The sequence below is a fragment of the Aphis gossypii genome, chromosome 3, assembly GCF_020184175.1.
Source record: "Aphis gossypii isolate Hap1 chromosome 3, ASM2018417v2, whole genome shotgun sequence".
Lineage (NCBI taxonomy): Eukaryota > Metazoa > Arthropoda > Insecta > Hemiptera > Aphididae > Aphis > Aphis gossypii.
Genome location: NC_065532.1, coordinates 757,326 through 783,601, shown reverse-complemented (window position 1 = coordinate 783,601; position 26,276 = coordinate 757,326). Strand labels below are relative to the sequence as shown.

At 29.8% G+C, this 26,276-nt stretch overlaps 1 protein-coding gene across 1 annotated transcript; it reads right to left on the bottom strand.

Moving 5' to 3' along the window:
- Window positions 1-13,298: 13,298 nt before the first annotated feature.
- Window positions 13,299-14,840, bottom strand: LOC126550766 (zinc finger BED domain-containing protein 5-like). The gene has a single exon (XM_050202864.1). The coding sequence runs from the start codon at window positions 14,838-14,840 to the stop codon at window positions 13,299-13,301; it is 1,542 nt and encodes a 513-aa protein (XP_050058821.1).
- Window positions 14,841-26,276: the final 11,436 nt, after the last annotated feature.

Here is a 26,276-nt window from a genome sequence, read left to right as displayed (position 1 = left end):
GTCGAAAACGCGAAATTTGAGTAATTTTGAAGTTGAAAAATCATAAAATTTTTTTCTTTTATAACTAAATTTTGAAAATTTGGTACAAGGTTCTCCATAAATTTTTCTTCAAATATCTGTAAAAAAAACTCTACCGGATCAGACAAAAATTTTTATGAGTGTTTGAAATTTAAATTTTTACAAAACCGCGCTAATAACGGTTTAGCCTCAAACGATTTTTGATATTTGTTATAATTCAAAAAGTATAAGTCGTAGATACTTGAAAATTTTACCAGTTATTTAGATTGGCATTTTATTTACTTGATTTAATTTTCAAATATTTTGAGTTTTTTTGAGCTATTTATAGACAACTGAAATTTTTAATTTTTCTGAAAAATTTTTTTGTAGGGTCGATAAAATTGTTTTGGCACTATCAAAATACTTGAAAATTTTATACAAAGTTCCTCATATGTTATTCTTATAGTGATTAAAAAATTATAAGAATACATGGGCACAATTTTTTTTATTAGCATTTGAAGTTCAAATATGACAACAATTCGTCAAAACCATGAATATTTGCAAATTATTTTGTAGGTATATTTCATAAAAATTTTTGTATAAGTAGCTAAGAGTTGAAAATTTAATACAGGTTTTCATAAGTTAACTTACAATATTATAAAAGAACTTAAATTTTGTTGTATTCAGGCCATTAAAACATAAACCACCTTTTTCACCAACCACTAGAAATTATATCCTAGGCTGACAAATCATCTTCGTTCAGAATCGTTTTTCGTATACAATGATAACTATCATGGATTCAAATTTAACACTCCTATAATATTATAATGATCCATACGGCACCTAATGTACAGCAGAGCGGTACTCAATTGCCCGCTTTTTTTTATTGTTTGAAACTGGAAATTTTATTAAGTCGTCATAACTCCATATTATTAAGGGAAACTTATTAACACTTTACTAACAAATAATATATATAGGCTCACACATCGTCTCTGTTCAAAACCTAAAACGTATAATGAACGCATAACTATATGAAAGTAAAAGTGTATAACATAAAAGTAAATCAATAAATACAATTCAGGAACAAATCAAAATTGCAAATTGATATAGTTGAGTAATAAATAATAAAATATAAATTAAAATAATTATTAATTACAAGCGTTAATACCTGGGTGCTATTAACATTATATAAACTTTAGGTATTATACTCACCAGAATCACGATGTAATTTGATAGGTATAGACAAAACTGGATGATGAGACACGAGTACCTGCCACATAAACAGCATAAAACAGCCTGAATCGAAATCAAAAATAAAATATGTACTTGACGAAATACTGCCGATCACTATATATGTAGGAAGATAATATATATATAAAACCCATTATTCGGTATTCGGTATCATTTCTTTGCACGTCTCCGCAATTCCTTAAGATAACTATTGCGATTTCAAAAGTACGAAAAACTTGTTATTTAATGACGACCAGTATTATATGGCGATAGACGGTAATAAATTATATGATAATCTCGATGATAATGTTGTATTAGGTACAAATTTGACAAGTGACCTAGTTATATAGATTAATTGAGGGACAAACTACACATTTATTTAAGTACACACGTAATATAACGAAAATTATTAATATTGGAAGTGGTGGTTTGGTCAGCGGCATTATAAGCTCAATCTCATTTTCGTCACGAAGCTCGACAGAACTAAATAAAAAGTAAGTAAAATATTCACTTTTTTTTTTTTTTTTTACACCTGGCTACGTATTACTATTAGAATTTCTTTAAATTCTACATGTATTATACGAATATTAAAATTTTATTATTATTAATTAACTATGGCCATTATTGGCGGTAAGGGTGGGAAGTATATGGTTGAAACAATAGGGTTAAAGTAAAAGCTGGGCACTAACTAGTTAGTTTTAATTCATATTAACTTTATAACTTAACTAGTTTATTTAATGTGTAAAATAGTCTAATCTAGCTCGTTAGAAAATAAAGTAACTACCTAGTTATTATTATAATTGTATTATATTATGTATTATTATTTAAATTAATATTTTAAGCTGTTCACCTTTCATGTTCTAATAACCAATAAATGATATACCAATTAATTTTCAAGAAATTGAAATTATTACTTACTTAATTAGAACATTTTGACCAAACTACTAGGTATTTATTTCAATTTTTCAGTTTAAATCAATAATTGAAGTTAGATAACTTATTATTTACAATTTAACAAAACAAAAAGTTTTTAATCTATAAAAAACTAACTTCTAACTTATACTCTAACTTTAGTTACTATTTTCACCAAACTAACTTCTAACTAAGTTAGAAATTTTGACAGTTTCAGAAACTAACTTATATTCTAACTTAATTAATTTTTTTATTAAAGTAACTTAAATTCAACTAGTTGAAAAAAATTACTAACTTGCCCAGCTTTGGTTTAATTTAAACACGTGTGGGTATTTGTGCCATGGCTTTGTCGCTAAAATTCCTGAATGATCACCCATCCGGGAACTAGCGACGTCGGGTGGTGCTTAACCGCGGTATCTGTTCGGTGACGGAGGCCAACCACTATGCCCACCGTGGCACAAAACGTTTTATAAATGCTAAATGGGTAACACACATACATTTAATATTAACAGAAAAAAATTCTTAATGTAACCCTTAAGAATACAATTTGTAAATAATATTTAAATAGGTAGCCAATCAACATAGAAAAACATAAGTGCTTTTTAAAAGTCAACAACTCTTTTTGCTTGAAACCTGTAACCATATTTAAATATAATAAGTGAAAAATATCTGGTGACATTGCCATCAGAGAAAAAGCCCAGTACCAACTGATGAACTAAATAATACTTTTTTTATTATACTAGTGTACCTACATATTTTATTGACTAATCCAAATAAACTATTTAAAACTAATTGTTTCTCCGGAAATTTTATTTGCCTACAGCATCGGCTTTTTATTCCGAATAAGAATTTTTACAAATAACCACCATTATAATATTTAAATTTACATTATTAATTCTGTAATTTTACAATAAACACTGTTATTTAAATTTGTCTAGATGGCATATACAATTGTCCATAATAACTACTATGGGATGGAGCCCCCCAAAACTACGCCAGAGAGTAAGCAAGCCCAAAATTTAATTATTTTTTATAAATTGTGTTTTAATTTCAATTTGTTTTTTTTTTAGAAACTGTTGTTGCAAATGCCTTTAAAAAAAAAAAAAATTACAAACCAAGTATGTATAAGTGTACTAATATAGTGTTAAAATTAATGAATTTCTCTAATAAAATTGATTTAAATTATTTTAAAGAATGCCATGTTTGCAAAAAAAAAACACAGAGGGCCCTGTAAGGCCACAACACAACCAAAAAAAAAAAAAAAAGAAAAGTAAGTATATTTGGACAAATGTATTTTAATGATTAAATGATTATTATACTTAAAGAATAATGGCAATGTATATTATTTTTTAACTAGAATGCCAAGTTTGCTGTAAGTGGCATTTTGGTGTTTGCTGGTGGCAGGATGCAAAACATGTGACTGGTGATTTGAGGGACGTTCTTAACGAACAAAGACATAAAGTAAGTTTTCAGTACTTACCTATGTATATTATTTGCAATTACACATATAACAAGGTGGTTTTATATTTTCTATAACCATCTAGTAATCAAACCTAAAAAAAAAAATTTAAATATATAACATTCAAATAACAGTATTTTAAATTTTCAAATATGAGTATTAGTGGTTGTCATTTTATGAGCTTATATCCTATTGTTTAAACAACAAGCAATTAGGTACCAATATTTAAAAAATAATAATAACAAATGTATCAGTATAAAGGTTAACACATTTATTTTCTTACCGAATTGGAACTAAATCATTTGAACTCATATTATTTAATTTCTGCTTTTTAGAGTTAGAACAATTAAAATTAAAAACAATTTCTATTTGAATCAGCAATCCCTAATGCATTTAGACTTTAGTCATAACGATTTAACAGGATACCTAAGTTATTATTTATTTACATGAAATATTAATAAATGATAGGTATAATATTTTACAAAAGAACAAAATAACTAATTAGTAAGTTTAGGTTTTAACAGTGTCGGTTTTGCCCACCCAGCTACCCGGCGATTACTGGGGGCCACTGAACGTTTAATATTAGGGGCCCATATCTAAATGGAAAAGAATATTAAGTTAACTCGCGACTCGGATTAGGTTAGGTTACTCGGATTCCCATCGAATCAGTTTGTAAACATTGAACCATTGATTATAAATACTAGTATTTAATATTATTAAAATGTATTAAAAGTATATTTTTTAAATTGTATATTTTATTTAATTATTTAATGATAAAGAATTGTAAATTCATATTAAATGTACACGGAAATGCAATTATTACCTTTATTTTATATGATTATAAATATTATAAATGTAAGAAACCTTTTTTGTTTTTTATAAGAGAGCCCTTGTAAATTACTACCGGGGTTGTGGCTTATAAAGGTTATAATGTTATAGGTGTCTGCATAGAACAATAGTATCTGTAGAATATTTATAACCTTATTAATGAAACAATCATTTTTTTTTTTAATTTAAACCCCAAACCAGTACATAGCCAAAATAAATAGGTCACTGTCAGCATTGATATTTATTTAAACATATGATAGTTGATAAATTTAATAAATGTGGTATTGGGAGAGACTTTTTTGGGGGGTTTACATTCTAATTAAATCATCATAACTTTTTATCAACTACCTACAATTTAAAAGATACTAATATAATAAGATATATAAAAGATAGTTTATATTAGAAATGTAGGTACTTCAAATTTGCAGAAGCCTTGCATAAAAAGCTAAAAGTGTACAAAACTCTTTTTGTTATCATAGTCAATTAGTAGGTATTATGTTTATTATGTTAAAACGATTGTATATTGCTTTTAATTACAATGAATGCAAATACTATTAAATTATGTTATAGGCAGATACTCCTAGTCCAATCACCAGTCTCATGGATGCAATGGAGATAAACCCGGGACCGGTAAGGACCATAATATCACCTATGGTCATGAATTTAAAAAAAAAAATGTATGAAAAAATACATAGGTAATAAAGAAAAATTTTAAAAAAAAAAAACCTGTAAATGTTATTCATTTTAGTTTTTAAAATACATATTACTAGGTTTATAAAAAAAAATTCTAAAACATATGCCAAATTTTACTATACCTGGTTAGGTTAGGATTGAGTTTTACTGTTTGTAGCAGGCACATAATATATTTTGGCCCAAATATCACACTATCACAGTATGATTAATATCTACTGCATAATAGGTACATATGTACATAGTACATTAATGCAGCTTCGATTAACGTCAGGGTTGTAGGACCTGAAAATGTAGGTGCATTTTGTTAAGTAACTCAATGTATACCACCATATCAAGAAAATACTCACCGAAAACACTACAAGTGTTAGTAATTAATTGAATGGTTGTATTGCAATGTCTAAATTTACATCGAGCCAACGCAGAGTCGCCCATAATCACAACAGTTTGCGTTGGATATTCATTAGAGATGTTTTGTAAGGTGTTGGTCCAAATGTTTTTCATTTCGAAGACACAACTTAAGTTGAGTTCAAATGTCGTGTCACGTATTTTATATTTGATACACGGGTAATAAAATATTGGTAACATGTCACCTACAAGTTGAATTTATTTAACTCTCCACAACATGGTATAATATGGACCCAGATTAACAATTTCAAAAAAACTTACATCAATCGCATGACTGACCAATATTTTATTCTCAAACATAAATTATTATTAAGCAACTACCTACGTTGATAAATTAAACCAATCACTTGGTTATTTAGTATTCTAACTAACAATTTAAACAATATTATGTAATAAAAACAACTGCGGCGTAATTAATTAAAAAAAAAATAGAAGTTCAACTCACGAGGAATTAGAAAACAATAATTACAGTTCCCCATTCGGTAAATAAAATATTATATAGTATGCAAGAAATGTGTTAACCTAACCTAACTTTTAACGTAAGTATAATTGATAGTTGATAACATAGAAAAGAATAGTGAATAGTTACAATAGAAACATTCCTCCATATAATTATACAATATAATATTTTGGAATTAACGATTGCCAGCATAAACAAACTTGCTTGTTCCCTCGTTATCACTGCCCACTATCAGACATACTCACATGGTTCCGGAGGGAAATTAAAGCGGCAATTCAAATATTCAAGATTCTAACTATACTCGCGGATTTTTAGACAATGAGTAAAAAAAAGAAAATTCAAACATTTAAGTAAAAGATTCAAGATCCTACGATCAGTAAATTTTTAAAAATAACAAAAATCGAAAAATTTTTAGTAGTAAAAAGTTATTTGACACGTTAATTTTTGATTTCAAATTAAAACCTACCTTAACTTAAATTTAATCACTCCTAACATTTTTTTAATTGAATAATCCTCAAACTTTTCTATAATTATTCTAAGCTTAACTTATGGACAGCATATTATTAAATTTTCAATTCTTAGCTTTTGATAGTAAGTAAAACATTTATAAATTTTTAACTACCAAATAGTTAACAAATATTCATGATTTCAAATTTCAGTTGTCTATAAATAGCTCAAAAAAAGTCAAAATATTTTGAAAATTAAATCACGTAAAGGAAACGCCAATCTTAATAACTGGTAAAATTTTCAAGTATCTACGACTTATACTTTTTTTCGAAAAATAACAAATATTTAAAATCGTTTGAGGATAAATCGTTATCGTTTAATTTAAAAATTAAATTTAAAATTCAAACGCACTTAAATTTTTCCTATAATGATGCTTCGAGTTTTCTCTATAGATACTTGAAGGAAAACTTATGGACAACTTAGTGTTATATTTTTAATCGTTAGTTATATAAACAACAAATTTTATGAATTTTTAACTACAAAATAATTTGCAAATATTCATGGTTTTGACGAATTGTTGTCAATATTTGAACTTCAAATGCTAATAAAAAAAAATTGTGCCCATGTATTCTTATAATTTTTTAATCACTATAAGAATAACATATGAGGAACTTTGTATAAAATTTTCAAGTATTTTGATAGGGCCAAAACAATTTTATCGACCCTACAAAAAATTTTTTCAGAAAAATTAAAAATTTCAGTTGTCTATAAATAGCTCAAAAAAACTCAAAATATTTTGAAAATTAAATCAAGTAAATAAAATGCCAATCTAAATAACTGGTAAAATTTTCAAGTATCTACGACTTATACTTTTTGAATTATAACAAATATCAAAAATCGTTTGAGGCTAAACCGTTATTTAGCGCGGTTTTGTAAAAATTTAAATTTCAAACACTCATAAAAATTTTTTGTCTGAATCCGGTAGAGTTTTTTTACAGATATTTGAAGAAAAATTTATGGAGAACCTTGTACCAAATTTTCAAAATTTAGTTATAAAAGAAAAAAATTTTATGATTTTTCAACTTCAAAATTACTTGCAAATTTTCGCGTTTTCGACAGATTTCGTAAAAATTTGAACTATAAACGCTTATAAAAAAAAATTGTGACTAACGATTTTTAATTTTTTTTAGCTACATTAAAAACAACTCATAAGGAACCTTGTATTAAATTTTCAAAACTTTTTGGTCATCCAAAAATTTTTTATCGATACTTTAAAAAAAATTTCTCAAAAAAATCGAAAATTTCAGTGGTCTATAAATAACTCAAAAAAAGTCAAAATTTTTTGAAAATTTAACTATATACGGATACCACTGACATTAACATTTGGTGAAAATTTCAAGTATTTTCAGTGATTAGTTTTTGAATTACAACCATAAAAAAAAATCGATTTGGTCGAAAACTGGTTTTGCGTAAAAATTCCCGTTTTTCCGTCATTTTTTTTTGGTTTTTCCCGGCGCTTTTGAAAACTATAGGAAATTTTTTACTTTTGACCCCCCAAAGTACATTCACTTTCCTATCCGAAGCAGGGTCCACTTTTTAAAATCGGAGCACTTTTACTGCTCCAAAACGTGGTGACAGACACAAAAAAAAAAAAAAAAAAACACACATCATTGTAAAATCAATACATTCATCACTTCGTTCAGAATCTAAAATCAGTCTGGTGTGGAGGACAAAAATAATAGACAAGACAGCAGTAAAAATAGCAGTGAAAATGAAGAAATAAATAGAGATGAATATAGTGACCAAAACAAAAACAGTGACGGTAATCGAAATGGTGATTATGGATATGCTAGTTCAAATTACGATATAAACGAATATAATAGAGAAACCAAATACAGACAGAATAAAAGTATTTTTAAAAATGAAAATGATGACATATTATGTTTACATAACAATGAAATTGATTCTATTAGTGAAGAATCAAAATAAACACCCTCATACCACGACCCACTTCGTAAGTTTCTTCACCATATCACCACCTCATCCATTCATTCACCATAGCCAGCGTCCTCCGAGTACTGTGCGACGCGACTTCACCACCACGGCAGTACCACCACCGAGAGCGTCACCGCGTAAGACCGCCAGCACCCACTGTGGGTTGTGTGAGAGGCCGCCCCGGTCGTCCAGTTGTACCCGTTACCAGCCAACCAGTTCCCAGCCTGCCAACACCTGCCTTAATTATAAGTAGTTTTCATAGGCGTGCGCACGGGGGCAGCAGAGGCAGCATATGCTGCCCCTGGACTTTATTTGGGGCTACCGGGGCGGATAATATTAAATAATGGGCCTCGGTAAAATTATATTTCCACAAATGATTTTTTTTTTTTTTGGTCAATTATAGATATGAATATTTTATGATTATAGAATTTATCAGTATAAAACTGTCTCGTGTCTACTATTAAAATAAATAGCCATGGTTTTTAATCGAAAATATTACTATCATTTATGGTCAACAAATCTAAAAATAAACTGGGTTTTTAACGTTATCGTAATATCGTACACTAATATGCGTATGCCATGACGATGCTGGCCCGCCACAACATTAATGATAGACGATATTAAATAGCGATTAGCTATTACGTAATTGGACTATTGGAGTTGCATTAAATAAATATTTCCATATTTCTAAAGAATCATTAATTTCTGAGATAACCCTTTTGAAACAATTAGAAGATACTCCTAAAGGTACTTGTTCTGGTTCTGTTTATAAGTGGCTTGACTGGTTAAACAAATGTGATCGATCAAATATTTTTAATAATTTTTTTCTATGTTTAAAAATGTTTGTTATTATCCCTGTCACGAGTTGTGGTTGTGAGAGGAGTTTTTCTAAACTTACAATCGTTAAAAGCAAACTTAGATCTACCATGACACAAGATAGACTAAATGCATTATTGTTTCTATTTGTCGAACAAGAATTAACTTCTTCTGTAAATATTGAGAGTGTAATTGATGAATTTAAAAATTTATTACCTGTAGAGCGTAGATTAGTATTATAAGTTTGTGAAAAAAGTGTATGAATGTTTATAAGAGGTTTTATTGTTTTATTTACAACCAATTGTTATTACTTTAATTATTATTTTTAAAATATATACTTTATATTATTATTAATGTTTTTTTTATTTTATCATATTATAAATAATATTATTAACTATAGGCTTGTGGAAAAGTACACCTTAAGTGGCTTAGTACCTTACTGTACAACTGTTTATCCAAATAAACAAATAATCAATACAACTTTAATTTTGATACCCAATAGCAAAAATAGTAAAACTATGGGCTGGGTTTAATGGTGAATTTGAAGAATGGGCCGAATTAATCTCTTGCTGCCCCTGAAACCGAAGTCTACGCACGCCTATGGTAGTTTTTAAGTTGTCCCATTGATAGTTCCCCCCTGTGGTCATTGCACCAGACCGGATCGACCATAGGGCCCCTCAGCCCTGAATAAATAACTTGTATTATCCTACTTCACTTGTTCCTCACATATATATATTTCTCTCCCGTTCCGCCTTGTTGTCGACGAGCGCACATATATTGCCTACTCTCAATACATAAGGCGCGAGTATATTCGGTTGCCTACCCACCACTTAATCGGCGTTTCGAACCAGAGTTGGCCGATTTTTGGCCTACATTGTTCTCGGTCAGTACCGAGTGGTCCTTCGGCCCATTGTGTTGGGCGCATACAGTGATACTGAAAATAAGTTTACGATCGAAGAAGAAAACAGCGAATTAGATTATTTAAAAATTAATGAAAATGAATTGGTAGTTAAATCAGTTAAAAAAACCGAAAAAATCAACACTAATCAATTACATACAATAGTACAACTTACAACAACAACAGATTCTATGAAACCAAAAACTATGCAATTAACAACATGCCTTCCTTGTGAGAATGGTGATCTACCTACCGGATTACATAAGTGTGGAAGATGCAAAAAATCTATTCATTTGTTTGGATGTTCTGTTTCGGTGTCTGGTACAGAAGAGGGTTGTGGACAAGGAAGACTATGCTTAAATTGTGATAAGATAACATCAGAACTAGCTGAAAACAAAGCATTCGAAAAATGGAATAGAAAAGGAAACAATCAAAACTCGTTATTAAAGAGAACACGTTCGGCTCGGTCTTATATTGTCCCACAACCGGGTTTTGACTTCTTAGATTTAAATAGAAAAAGGTCTTCAACATTAATATATTTGTTAAAAATTGGTAACAGTTTGTTAAATAAACCGATTTCAGTATCTGGTATAGGAAAAATAGTTTTGAATAATACATGCACAGTAGATTCTATAATGTCCATATTAGCAACTGCAGCCGCTGATAGCATAATTTTTAGGAATTATTTGGAAAAAATGATACCAAATTTGACCGCTTCTCTTGCTATGCAAATGATTTCCCAAAAAAATGTCAAGAAACTTTACCTCACACGATTAATGTTATTATTACAATTTTTTAATGATAACAAAAAAACTTTAATTGGTGGGTTAATAACAATTGACATAACCGACACAGTGGCATCCATGGTGGATAAACTCTTAAAAGAAATGCCTTCGTTCATAAGGTCAAGTAATTGTCAAAATAATTTATGCCCACTTCCACATTTTTAACACACATCTTCTAAACTATCCCTTAACATCTTTAATGAATAATTTAGTATTCAAAATGAGCTGGAAGAATATGTTAAAGATAAAAAGGAATTATGTGTTTACTGTGGAGATGAAAGAAAATCAGTGGTTAAAACAACAACTCATATATTAGTAGAGCTGAACTCAATTCCGTTAGGTAATAATATACATTTTTTTTAAAAACAAAGAATACTTTTGATTTATTATAAATTATTATTTTCAGATTTAAACAATTCAACCAGTACAACGGACATAGACAACGTACCATTGAACCTTATTAAACAGAATTTTGCAAAACCGAACAAATGTAAATTCAAGACATAAACAACAATTTAATAATCAAAGGTAATTTGTACAAGCTGAGAGGTATAATTAACTTCCACGGAAGTGAAAGAAGAGGACTTCGGTGTACAACTGGACACTATACAGCTTGCTCTTTTAAGAACAAATGATAATTGGGAACTATACGATGACACAAAATTAAAGATACAAAACATTCATTCATCTAAAATTGTTGACGCCGAAATGATCATTTTTACCATTTAATAAACTTTTAATCGTATTATACTATTATATAGATATATATAAAAATATATATAACATTATTATGTTATATTATTACTTTATTATTATTATTATTTTCAATACTTTAAGTAGATAAGGAACACACATTTTTTTATCATGTAGCTGAATAAAAGCCTATTCATTTTAATAAATTATTCATGTGTTTTTAAATTATAATAAATGTAATATATCATACCATTATGTCATTGCAAATTTAGTAAGAATGAATATAAAATTAAAATAAGCTTTTGGAAAACCATAGATTAATATAATTAACAAAGAGAATATATTATTTCTAGTCACATTATGTACTGTTACAAATATAGTGTAACCTTACTGTAGCTCCCCCAAATCGAATTTTCCCGTGTAGAAAATAAAGTTACTAATTCCAAAATTTATGGTTACAAATTAGTTGCTAAATGTTGCACTGGCACCCCATTAACTATTTGCATAAAATTCTGGAGAGAAAATCCATATACTTAATAATATACTTTGAGATAATATTATGATTTTCGGTTTGAAAATTAAAGCTTTACCCTATGCTTAAAAAACATTTGAGAAAATTAGTCATTGGTAAAATAGATTTTCAGTTCTGAAAAATGATTAGGATATTTAATTTAAAATTCTATGATATAGAATACAATATTATGATCTACACATGATACATCTAAAATAAGACAAAGTATTTAAATTATAAAATTAATGTCCATTAGAGTAAATATACAAATATTGGAAGGTGATGCTTACGAAACGGTCATTAAACGGTTTAATACCCTAGCCCAATTTTAAAATCAAAAAGTAAAATTTTTTGAAACCGGGTAGAACAACTAGTGAAACGCGATGCACCCCCGAAGAAAAAACAAATTTTCCCGTGTGAAAATGAAGTTACGAATTCCGAATTTGTGGTTACGAATGGTTACGAATTGGTTACTAACTAATGATGACATTTTTTGTGGAAAATTCTAACTTTGGGGTGCCAGTGTAACGTATCTAGAATAAATAAAATAAAAATGAAATATTAATCATAAATCGTGTCGTTGTGTAGAAATCGAAAAAGTAATAATAATATGTAATGCATGTAATATAAAATTATAGGGGATATTGGAAAACAATATTGTGAACTGATAAACAACAGACTGCAAAGTGCGGGCAGCGGAATGTTGTGTAGTGCGTACCGACCGAGACATCGGTATTTTCCATGTCTATTTTAAGACATTAATTTAAGTGAAAACAATTTTATTACAAAAATCAATAGTCAATAACATGCCGGGCTCTTTTGGATACCTTATCTTTGATTATCCGACTGCCGAAAATAACGTAAGATATTTATTAGTTTATTAACATTATTAAAGTATAATATTATGCTTATAAGTTTTAATTATTATCATAGACCAGCGTTTCTTAAACTTTTTTATCCGTGGAACACTTTTTGACGTGCACTTTTATCGTGGAAGCCCTACTTTGTTTTCTAGCTTTTAAGCTTTTTGTTAGGATTATTTGCAAAAAAAAAATATAATTATTGCATATACTTATATTGTGTTAAAGGTACTTAATTAAAATATATGTTAAAAAAAAAATAATAAAAATAATAAAAATTGTATATAATTTTACTTTGACAATAATTACTTAATGAGATGCGTGAAATTGCTTTTTATTATTACAAATATTCTTAATATTGGGCTTTATTGACGAAAGTTGTAATAACATATTAGGTTCGGCATCAAGTCTGTTGCGGTATTTTGTTTTTGTCGATACATAGGTAGAGAACCCCGTTTCACACATATACGTGGTTGCAAATGGTAAAAGTGCCAACACGGCCTTTTGTGACAATTGAGGATATTCATCTTTTGAATTGCACCAAAATTCTGCTAATGGCATTGATTTAAATTTTTCTTGCAGCGACGAATCAGATGTAAATTCAATAAAGGTTTCATATTCTTTTGCTGACATGGCTGGAGGTCGTGTATTGACAATAAATGGATTTTTAATCCACAGTTCATTTTTATATTTCACCTGTTGGTCATTTGGAAAATACTGGTTGAATCCTTCACTCAATCCAGTGAGGTGCTGAATAATTTCCTCAATGAAAACTTCATTAATTTTGACCTCTTCCTCTTTCGAAAAGCATTTAATTGTAGGAAAGCAATCAAACTTGTTGGAGCTCATACAAATTTTCCAAAAATCTAACTTTTTCTTAAAAGCATGAATTTTTTCGTGTGCAGTAAAAACATTTACGTGTCTGCCTTGAAGTGTGAAATTAAGCTCATTGATTTTTGTAAAAATATCACTTAAATAGGCGACTTTAAGTAGCCACATTTGATCAAGAAATCGATCTTTTAATTCGAAATTGTGTTCCAAAAAAAAAGCACGTACCTCGTCCCTTAATTCAAAAATACGAGTTAGTATCTTTCCTCGAAATAACCACCTGACCTCGGTATGTAAGAGAAGAGAAGTATGTACACTTCCCATGTCCTCACATAGGATTTTGAATAAACGATTTTGAAGAGGCCGAGATTTTATGAAGTTTATGATTTTTACGACTTCATCAAGAGCTTTCTTAAAACTAACAGATAACTTTTTTGCAGCGAGTGCCTGTCTATGTATCATACAGTGGCTACTAGAACAGTTTTTTGCAATATTTTTAATACGCTGTACAGCTCCATTAATTATACCACTCATAGCCTTTGCTCCATCGGTACAGATATCAACGCAGTTTTCCCATGGTATTTCATTTCCTTCAAGAAATGAATTTAGAAGATCAAATATTTCAGCTCCAGTAGTACGTGTTGGTAGAGATTTGCATAAAAGAAGATCTTCCAATAATGTGCTTTCGTGTTGATACCTAACGATGACAATTAATATTGTAAGCCCAGCTACATCGGTAGACTCATCCATTTGTAATGCAAATTTGCACGATTTGAGACGAAAAACAAGTTCATTCTGTATATCGGCTGCTAAATCATTAATACGATTATCTATCAATATTGGGATTTTAGATATTTCTTTTGCAGATTTTTCATCTAACATACATTTTACCATCTCCATAGCACAAGGTTTTATTAGACTTTCGGCAATTGTGTAAGCTTCACCGCGTTGAGCTATCTGATAGCTAACTAAATAAGAAGCTTCGGTTGCTTTTTCATTCACAGTTTTTGTGGTTTGAATCATACAGTTATTGATTTTAATAGTTCGTCACGCTTTCGAATAAAGAATTCTACATTTTTTTCTTTAAGTTCACCGTGAACAGATTCTAAATGACGACGCATTTTAGCTGGAGCCATAGAGCTATTTGGGAGAACTTTGCTGCAAATAACGCACTGAGGATTATCATTATTATTCATAAATCCTAATGATATGTAACTTTCATCATACTTTCTACATTTTTTAAAATATTTTGGGGTGATTTCATTTGTATCATTCTCATTATTACTATGGTTATCAATATGACTTGAGTTCACCGCAAAATATTCAGGTTCTTGAGAGGAACGTTTTAGAGTTCCTTTTTTAAGCCATCTCTCCATATTGCAAATAAAATAACAAAACCATCTTTGAGACAAACAATAAAATTATAACACAACGCACTCGAATATAACGCACAGGTCACAAGACACGCGGTAGACTGTCGCGTTGTATTGAAACGTTGAAACGTTATTTTATTCGTTTATCTGTTTTTCAGAAATTCAAGCTATCGCGGACGGCTGTGACCAATCAGTATTTTTATTAACGACACACAATATTATTTATGAATAGTACTAGTACCTATGTTACTCTTATGCTTATCGTTATCGACGGTCGTTTCTCTTAAGTTCACGCTATCGCGGACGGTCATAACCAATTAGTATTTTTATCAACGACGTTCAAATATTATTTTTGTATAAAAACTGTATAACTGTATAAGCAGTATAAGAACACTATATATTATAGAAGTATAGAGGTTAGACTGTTAGAGTATAGAGATAGACTATTCCATATGACATATTATACATTATTATTTAATATACAAACATTCTTTAGTTAGACATTTTTAAGTAATTTTCTTGAAAATTTTGAAAAAAATTACTTAAGCTTCGCGGAACCCTGAAGTGATCTCCGCGGAACCCCGGGGTTCCGCGGAACACAGTTTAAGAAACGCTGCTTTATACCATTTACTTATCGTCTTTTGGTGAGGAAGTACATTTTTAAAACTTTTTCTAACATTCAAAAGTTTTACTGGAATAAAATTGAAGTGTTATGGTAATTTTCTTATTTCTGATGTAAAAGGTATTTTCTGTCCCAATATTTTAAGCTCAACTATGGAACTCAGTGTATCAGAACCAAAGGACTGTTTTAAATCAAATATTAACCATTATTGAAAATTAAAAATGTTTTATTTATACAATATTTTAAAAAAATGAACTTTACAACCACACACAATTTTTTTTGTGAAACTTAAATATATTAACTATTTAAGAACATAAATCAAAAATTGTTATAGTGAAGTATATTATAATTTTAATTTACAAACAATAAATTTAAACATGATATAATATAATAATGATAAAATTATATAATAATATACAAAAAGGTGGACAAGTGGGTGTCGCTCTGCTATTATTATTTTATAATATCTAAAACTAAAAATATTTTAAAAGTATTTGGAATAGTTTTATAGTATTCTAAATACTTTATTCAGAATACTATTTGTATGATATATTCAAATACATATTCGGAATACTATTTTTCAAGAGTATTTAAGAATTTATTCTGAATACTTTTAAAAAGTATTTTACTCAAGACTAGTGTTGAATCCAGCCATCCAGGTATACATCAGGGAGAGCAACTGCTTCCCCTGAAGTTTTGTTTGTCCCCCGGTTAAATGACTGTAAATAAATAATTTATTTATTAATGAACTAATTTGAATGGTCTAGGTACATATAACACGGCCCCTTTAAAAGAATATAATTGGAAATTCTAATTGACATGACTGATATCAGTCAGTCACTATAAAATGCCTTTATCGTTGAAATTTGACAAAGATTATTATGACAATTTTTATGATAATATTAACTATACATTTTTTAAATATTAAATAATTTTAATTGTTTTTATAAGTTAAAGTTCAATTATATCAATTAGATAAATAAAGTAAAGTTTGTTAATTTGTATTATATTAATTCCACGTCTCATAGTGCTCCCCCCTGGAAAAAATGTCTGAATTCAACACTGTTTAAAACTGGTATTAAATAATAATCTATAACAATACTTGAAGATGATAAGAACCATTTTCAGACAGTAAGTTTTTATGTTATAATTTTTCAATTAATTCACCATATGTCTTGAGTTTTGCATTAAGTCTTTGTACTTTCTTTTTAAAGTTGTGGTTTTGAATTTGTTTTTGTTTGTATTTATCTTTCACCATTTGTATATTCCGTTTAGTACGTTTTGGAGTACTAAAATGAGTAGGAGATAATATTCCTATAGTGTCTGGATTTAAACGTTTACACCTCTTTACACTTGGTGATAATTGAGATGGTGAACAATGATCTACATCATCCAAATTATGCTTTCTGAAATTAAAATAACTTATAATTTTTTATTATAGACACAATATAATATAGGTTATACCTATAATATTATTATTACATATACCTAATGACATAATATAATATGTTAAATATATAATAAAATAATGCAATGTTAAAATAATGTTAAATTTTACCTAGGAGTGACACAGATATCTGACACAGGAGGCTGATCTATTGTCATTATTATTGTATCGCCCTCATTCAATCTATTTTATTTACTAAAAGCAATAAAGTAAACTCACATTACATTATTACTTTCAAATCAAAATATTATTATAAAGTAGGTATTACCTGGGAACAGCATCTTTCTTTAGAAGCCCACTTAACTCGTAATCTTCTGGCCAAAAATGATCAGAGAATACCCTGTATGAAGGTAAACACAAATTTAGCCCTAGGATGGAACTAGAACTGGATCTTACGCGATTCATCTTTAGGAAATCTGAAGTAAATTTAGCATAATATTTGCAAATAGTAAAATATATTAATAAGAAAAATGAAGAAATCTACATTTTTGGGAATTTTCTAAAATATAGCTTACGAATGAAATTTTTTTTCAGTTTTTGTTTTGAACTGAACGTCACAAACAACACACTTTATGACCATTATTATTATAAAAATATTAATAATTAAACAACTTTAAATTATAATAACTAATAAGTAATAACTTATTCAAATATCCAGATTCCAGAAGCTAGCCAGAACACTAGGTTAAAAACGTAATCTTATCAATCCGTTATCATACAATGATTTTTAAAACACAACAACCGATCGCCTAACCTGAAATTCTATTGCACATGTGCGTAGTAATTGAGTAATAGTCGAACAGCGCACTCACGTCTGACCGCTGGAACTATACCCATGTTCCGTCTATGAGTATAAGGTCTAACACACTGTTTTATTATTATTATTATTAATTCAGTTAAGCATATTATTAGTGTGTGTGCTATTATTTGTCACTTTTAGTTTTTACTATGTTATAAAAGTTGTGTGAAACTTATTTAAATAAATTGAAGTTACAGTTAATGTTCGACCTTTTTGCACGTACAAATTGTCCCCGGGTTTTGGACATTTGTTCGGTGACCACGCTAGGTCACTCGCAATGGTGGCGACACTGACTCGCCAGCCGCCCTGCTCCGGGCAACGACGAACACAACGCCGTTAACGTGTTGTTCGGACGTTCGTCATTCCTTTTTGTACGTCTTGTCACGCTCGACTTGTGCAATTTACGTGTGTAACGGCTGCTCCGTCTTTTACTTGTGGTGATCGCCATTTTTTGTATGCGTTTTACGCTCATTACCATCAAACAGGCTTTTTGCTCTTCGCTCATCTGTTTGTTATTTTTGCGCTCCTTCATTGCCGATTCGTGGTATTATTATTGTCCGATACGGTGCTCCCCGGATTATTTACACCGCAGTACGTGCGTTCCACGTGGTTCCAGTTCAGTCTTCAGCAGATCAGCCTTCCACCGACAGCCAGCTCCGGTGTCCAGAGCGGTGATCCCCGTCTCCCTTTGATTATATGCATATTGTATAATTGCATATAATATTGGTCATATTGTATTTGATTTATTGTATTTGTTCAGTACAGGTCGCTTAATATATTATTCATGTTATTTATATTTATCTAGCATATATTATTCATTTAAATTATTCCCCTCACTACGGTCCGGAGGACTAGGCGAACGGCGTACGCCTTAGTAAGGCTCGTCGGCGCAAACAGTTAACATGTTATACATTTATACAAATAAAACATTGACGATCTAAAATATCGTAATGTTCATCCCATTAATTCGGTTTTAGGCTTGTTGGAAATTTTCCAACAGAACATATGACTAGGAATACCATTTTAACCGATTAAAAAAAAAATCAGGTCGATAAGTGCAGTATTAAAGAAATTAGGTTTTCATAGATATTTGATAAACGTCCAGGCTGCATACATATAGCTGCGAATACGTTATTTCTTAATTATGCGGACCATATATAGTAGAAAACCTATATTCCTCAACTAAAATCTAGGAATTATACACAAACAGTAATTAAAGCATTTCCAAACTTTTTGAACACATTATTTATGTACTATCTCATGTCTGTATTAATTATTGCTAATTTTGATAGTAGGTACCTATAGGAATATTATGTTGATGAAAACAAACGTCATAATTAGTTTAAAAATTTTTATATAGGAATGAATTCGAGCACTGTTTTGATATCCAGACAAAAATTATATGATATAATTAAAAGTTCTGGATGTGAGACTATTGATGAAAAATTTAATTTGATAAAAATCGAAATAGAAAAACGAATGAAAAACTGTGAGCAAAATGATTTGATGTCTTATTTCAAGTCTGAATACAAATCTCGTTGGGAAAAGGCACATAGAGTGGAAGAACGATTTATTATAGAAAATAAAAACTGGTTAAATGCTTCTATTAAATTTGTATCTTTAAATAACCAGAATAATCGTGGTCGTCCAGTAGTGGCATTTGAGATGAGTAGTGAACGAAACAAGCGGAAAATAACTCAAGAACTGAGAAATAATACGTCTGTTAATGTGTTAAGTCATGCAACACAGATGAGCTTAAGAGCATCGGGACAAGTTGAAGCCGCAAAGTTAGGTACTGAAGGAAATAACTACATCCACCCCCACACGTGCAAGTAGATATAGAAAAGTATTTAAGAAGCAGTCTGCACAAGCACCTAAAAAACTATCGGGCGAAGATGCTCTAGCTGTTATAGTAGATGCAAAGCTATCTAGACATTAGTACAATATTATTCGGATGAGTGCCCCAGATAAATTTCCATCGTACAAAGTCGTACAAGAAAGTAAAAAACAGTGTTATCCAAAACCAGAAAACATACAAGTAACTTTTACAAACGCAGAAGTTTCTTTAAGTTTTTTTTTTTTTTTTGCCAATTGAAGCACTCGCATTACTAAAATCACCAGATGTTAGAGTCTCTCTTCAATATGTTAAAGATACTGATGATGATGATAATAACGACAATGATAATGATGATGATGACGACAACGATAATGATGATGATTATGACGAAGATAATGACAGCAATGAAGACAATGAAGACAATAACCATGACCAGTTTTAAACTTAAAACTTAAAATAATACATTTTTCTAATTTTGTTAATAAATTAAATAAATAAATACCGTATATACTTTATACTTTATGTTAATACTATGTAAACGACTTTGTATATGTCTGATGAACAAATATAAAAATAATATTAATTTTAGGAATATATTTTTTACCCTATGATTTAATGCCAACTTTCGATGTCAATTGCCCCACTGTGCATCGTTCCAAACAGTTACGAACTAGAGCCATGTGTTCATTGTAGCTATATTCAAATATATGTAGCTAGGTTCAAATATATTTCTAGAAAATCACGTATTGATCATTATTATTCAGTATATTTTCATCGTTTTAGCGGGTTTTCTCGGTTTTGAACGTAAGCTTATTTTAATTTGACTTGATTAGCCCCAATGGAAAGCTAGGGGACGTACTAAAAAGCAGACCCGCAGACCGGTAAATTGCAGAGTGCAGACCACGAATGCACGATAAGAAAGTCCAGGGGTTCGCAAGATGTGTATTAAATTCTGTAGTATGTATCTATACCGCGGTCTTAAATTATTATACCCTAAGATTACCATACCATAGATATACCATGATATCTATTAAGATAGATAAGTATTCGAGCAGATTAGCCTAATTTGAAATCGAAATAGATTTTTAATTTTTATGTGTAATTGTATAATTTTTATTAGTAATACAATATTATTATTTATTATGTACATTTTACGTTAGAATACAATATCTTCAGCCGCAAGCTCCTTGGTACCTATTGGCTATTTATATAAGTGATTGTAACGAGACGAAATTAATTCAATTTCAAAACAGCATGCGCGCTCTAGTAGAACGCACATGCGCAACCAAAAGGTACATACGGATTAGTACTACGAACGATCATGAACACCTTTTATGATTTTAAATTCCTCAACAACGATAGTAAAGCTAACGGTAGCTTTATAATTAATGTTAGAAGCCGTCACGTACAACCAATCACACTTATATTATGTCTAACATCAAGTTTTGTAGTGATTTGTTGTCAACACGGCTACCAAGAACTACGCAACAGTACTTTACATAGAGCGCGTGTGGGAGCACGCACTCTTCATCAATGAGACAAAAATCGATGTAATGAAGTTATTTGACATTAAACATCGTCATTAATATGAGCAATCGCTACCCCAAGGTCTATACTTAATAATGTTTGCGGCCGCCTACTGCCAAAACGCAATGTAAGCGGTCAAAAATCGTAATAAACATAGTCTACGGGAACGACAGGCTGCCTCCCATATCGATAGACAGACATGCATATATACCAATCGAGAGCACCGTTGGAAGTTCCAACTTGGAACCACCTCGCCTCGCAGTCACCGACCGACTTATCGAAACGCTATTTGTTCTTATTAAAACACTCGTCTTTCGGTTCGTTTTACCCTCCTCTTATTAGTGTGTGTAGTAATACGTCTAGGAGTTGTTGCGTGCCAGTATCAGATTTGAATCCAAATGTTTAATTTGAATGAAAGTTAAACTTAATAACGTAATATGTTTTATTGCATACAAACAAAATACATGTAACAAATAAATAAGTGGCTGAGTGACGTGAAAGTGCTCAGTTGTTGATAGCTTTGGTACATCTGCCGTTGCTGGTCTTCGGGCTCCCTTATATATTGTGGTGCGTCTCTTGTTTACGTCGTGTTGTCGCCTTCTGGGTAAAACCAGGTGTCCTTGTTGTTGTTCTTGCAAATTCGGACACGAATTTGAGAATGTGCAATAACATCTCAAATGCATCATTAGTGTACTGTAATTATTGGTGCGCTTACTATCCCGACACGTGTCATGGTCATAGTAGCATCCGCATTACCCTTGACACGAGGCATGGTCATACTAACTTAGCCTTGTAATCTCGTAGATATCTTATAGATATCTCGTCGTAGCCCATAACAGCGTATTGACAAGCTACACAGGCACAAATAGGAGGAGTGGCTCGTGGTCACAGCTATTGGCGTGTGCTATTTAGTAATACGTTTAGACGTATTGACAAGCTAAATAGCACATATCCCGGGAGTAACTAACCCAGCCGTCGCCGTCCAGAGTTTCGTTGCCGCCGCCGTCACAGCTGATCGACGCCCGAAACTAGTCGCCGTCCGTTATCACTGTCCGTTGAGTGCGCCACCGTCATCGCGCAGTACTGGTCCATTTCTGCAGTTGGTACTAGTGCTACAGTGCTGTCACCATCATTTGTAGTTGTAGACTATTTGCTACTTTGACACAATTGCTTATCAGTGTTTATATAATATTAATTGGCAAATAATTCACGTGAGTCTTGATATTATTTACTTTTTAAATAAATAATTAACATATCAGTAGCTCAATGAGCATTTGTAATACAAAAGAATATATTGTAAAACAAATTTAATAACATACTTATCTGATCTGAATGACAAATATCTGTAGCTCAAAGAGCATTTGTAATACAAACGAATATATTGTAAAATCTCGTATAAAACATTCTATTTCATTACACGAGAATAAAGACACATAATTACTTATAACCAAAAATTACGGTGTTTTGCATTCTTACATAATACAGTGATTTAAATTTGTTAATCAAATACAATTCAATTTTAGTCATTGACAATTATGCAATAATATGTATTATAAACCATTGATTAATAATATCTATGAATTACATACCTAATAAAGAAACATTCTAGTTACCTATCTTAATCCTGTTACTATTCAATAAAATTTGTTTTTTCATCTTAGGTCATTAACTGGCTCACAGATCACCATCCAAGGGCTTTGTGCTTCCAATGGCAATCAATCGGATTTTAATCGTTATTTATTGTAATATAGTATTTATTTATTATAATATACATTTTACTAGAGGTTGATTTATGTTATTTTGTATTACCTACTATTAAACTATGTAATTAATTATTTCAAAATTTTAAAGCTTCATTTTCTTAATCATTACAATTTAGCAAAAAGTATATCAATCTCATTTTTATTGTTATTAAGTAGTTTTATTTTATAATGGTTTTTAAGAAGACAATACTACAATAGTATAGTTTTATATTTTAAATTATTTTTGTACATTTTTAAATGTTTACTAATGTTATTTTTATTATAAATTACCTACCTATGTTATTTAGAAAATTTATTATTATAATATATTATCTATTAAGTACCTAACTTATGTCGTTCTTCAGTTGTATTGATTACCTCATTACCATATCTTATTTTAAATTAAGGAGTTAAAGTAAATGGAAATCTAGAATATAAACATCTAATTTTAATCATAAAATTATAACATCAACCATGTAATACTTTAAGCTATATTTTCAACCCATTATTGTCAATACAGTCATTAGTAAATATATCACATAGTTATCATCTAATAATTTTGGAACCAAATCTAGTAAATATTATCCACTAGATTTTATTCATATTTTAATAATTATTAATTAGTGACCATTAGTATTAATTTAGCCATTTATGCAAACTACTTTTATGAGTGGAAGGGTTTTATTTTTGTATATTCAAATTCAACAAATTTATAATACCTATTTAGTGTAAATTAAGAAAAAGTTGAACGTAAATCCACAGTGAGATTCCTTCTTTTACTGTAGATGATTTTTCGGAAAACTTTGAAATATCCTAATCAAAATTTACACGAGTAGTTTTTAAGTTATTTTACTTTGTGTTTTGTGTACTAAGAATAAATCGTCCGTGATGGGTATTCGTAATTAATAGGGACTATAGTGATAAGTGTTAATTTATCAACATTAATATTTAATAATTTGTAAGAATTGATCAAATGCGTATGGCCGTCCTTAGAATTTGAGTGGCCCGGTACGTACTCTTTTGGAGGGGCCTATAAAAAAAATGTGATGCTTTCCATACAAAGGGCAAAGACAAACACTTCTTTAACTGTAAAAAAAACGGCTTTCTTGTCGTATGCGCTCTACCGTAGATCGCGGTCTACCTGCAATTACGACACGTAGGTATGCGCTCTACTACCTAATTTATCTTTACTATCGTGATTTAAAACTCCCGACTCTCGAGTCAATATAGAAAATATTTTATAAAAAATATTATAATAATTTAAATATAGGTAATAATATAATATATCCTAGAGTCTAGACTGACAAATCGTCTCCGCTCAGAATCGTTTTTCGTATACAATAAGTACAATTTAATATTTACAAATTTCGGTTTTATAATTAATATTTAGGATTACTTTATAAGATGTATGTCTGAGGTTTAGTAACTAATTTAAGTTTTAATAAAATTATTATTTTGTGTTTCAATAGTTGACAACTTTTCATCATTATGAATATTCGACATTTCGACCACGAAATATAAACAAAGTTCCGTCGACAACAAAATGTAAAATAAAATAATCCTTATCTTATTTATTTATAGAATTAGTTTACGAAAATCTGTACAATTATCTATTAAAATAATAAACACGATAATATTGACACATTTGTATTACGTTGTTTGATAAATACGTACTGACCAAAATAAATAATTGATGTTGCAGTTAATTACATGATTTTAAATTTAAATTTAAATATATATATTTGTAATTAATTAGTCATTACTCATTACTTGTTAGTTTATTAGCATTTAGAATTATAGATAACACGTATATAACTAGCCACACTTAATATTTTGTCTGGAATACTCGATACGATGTTTTCCATGATACAATTATGTTCAAAGTGACATGTACACACAGAAGCGGGCTGATGACAGATCAGCTCAGAAAGAAGCGAATATTTAGAGGTCCATATATTTTTTTAATAGTCAAATTTGTAAATTGTAATAATATCTATATTGATTTGTAAAGCAACCATGGTTTGATTTTTTACAATTTTTATAAAAATAGTGGTGACAAATTTAACATACTTTCAAATTTGAAATATTATTGACAGCTGATAAAAATCAGAGAAGGATTTGTAATCCGAGACTCTTCAAAAGTTTATCATCCCTATAAAAAAATTATGTCATTATATTAGTTGCAAATAATATGATATATCTACACTAAACCGTGTGATTTTTTTAACTTACTGAAGCTTTTTTTGCAGTTTACCTAATTAAAGAACATAATTTTTGTTTTCCACTACCTAGTTCATATTTTCTGATTTTCATGTGCATATACTATCTTGACCATATTTTGAAAATGTTCAGAGATTGTCGTCAAACCTTGATGGATGTAATAAATAAATGTCTTGTCACTTGTCTGTGCGTAATATTTATTATTTATAATGTAATAAACATTTTTATAGTATTTTATTACTATTCATCTTAGATCTTCATTAGTACCAAAGTTCCTGTACAGGTACATGGACCATGAGTATAGACTTATATTCATATATACTTAAACATTTTAACTGTATTTTATGAAATGGGTAATTGATTTGTAGACTTAGATATTTTAATTTATTAAATCACGATATTCTGGGGTAATGGTAAGGTTACAAAAATTTTTTGTGGTAACAAATTGTTACAAAATAGAATAATATCAAACAGCTTTCAAGTCGAAATGTTGACGTTGGGGTTGTAGTAAACCGACGTTTTTAGTATAAAACGTAGTTCCGAAGTCCAGTGGCCTATGACTATATCACGCCACCGAGTCGGACCACTAATGCCGTTTCCTGATTGGATTAGACACATCACGCCACTTCATAGACGTAGATCATTCGATTCTCCATCACGGCATGTTCCATATAAATATGAGTCCTCATCATAGATTTAATTATAGTTAGTTAAGAGTCAGTTAGACTAAGTCAGTGTTGTCACTTGCTCTCCGGTAGCTAAGTACTTGTGCTTACGCTAACGAAAGCCTTTTCATTTATCGTTTTAACAAGTTAATAAACGTATCAATTATCTTATTATTTTATTGTTAACTTATATACCTCAACTCTCCAACCTACGACGGAACGTGCAT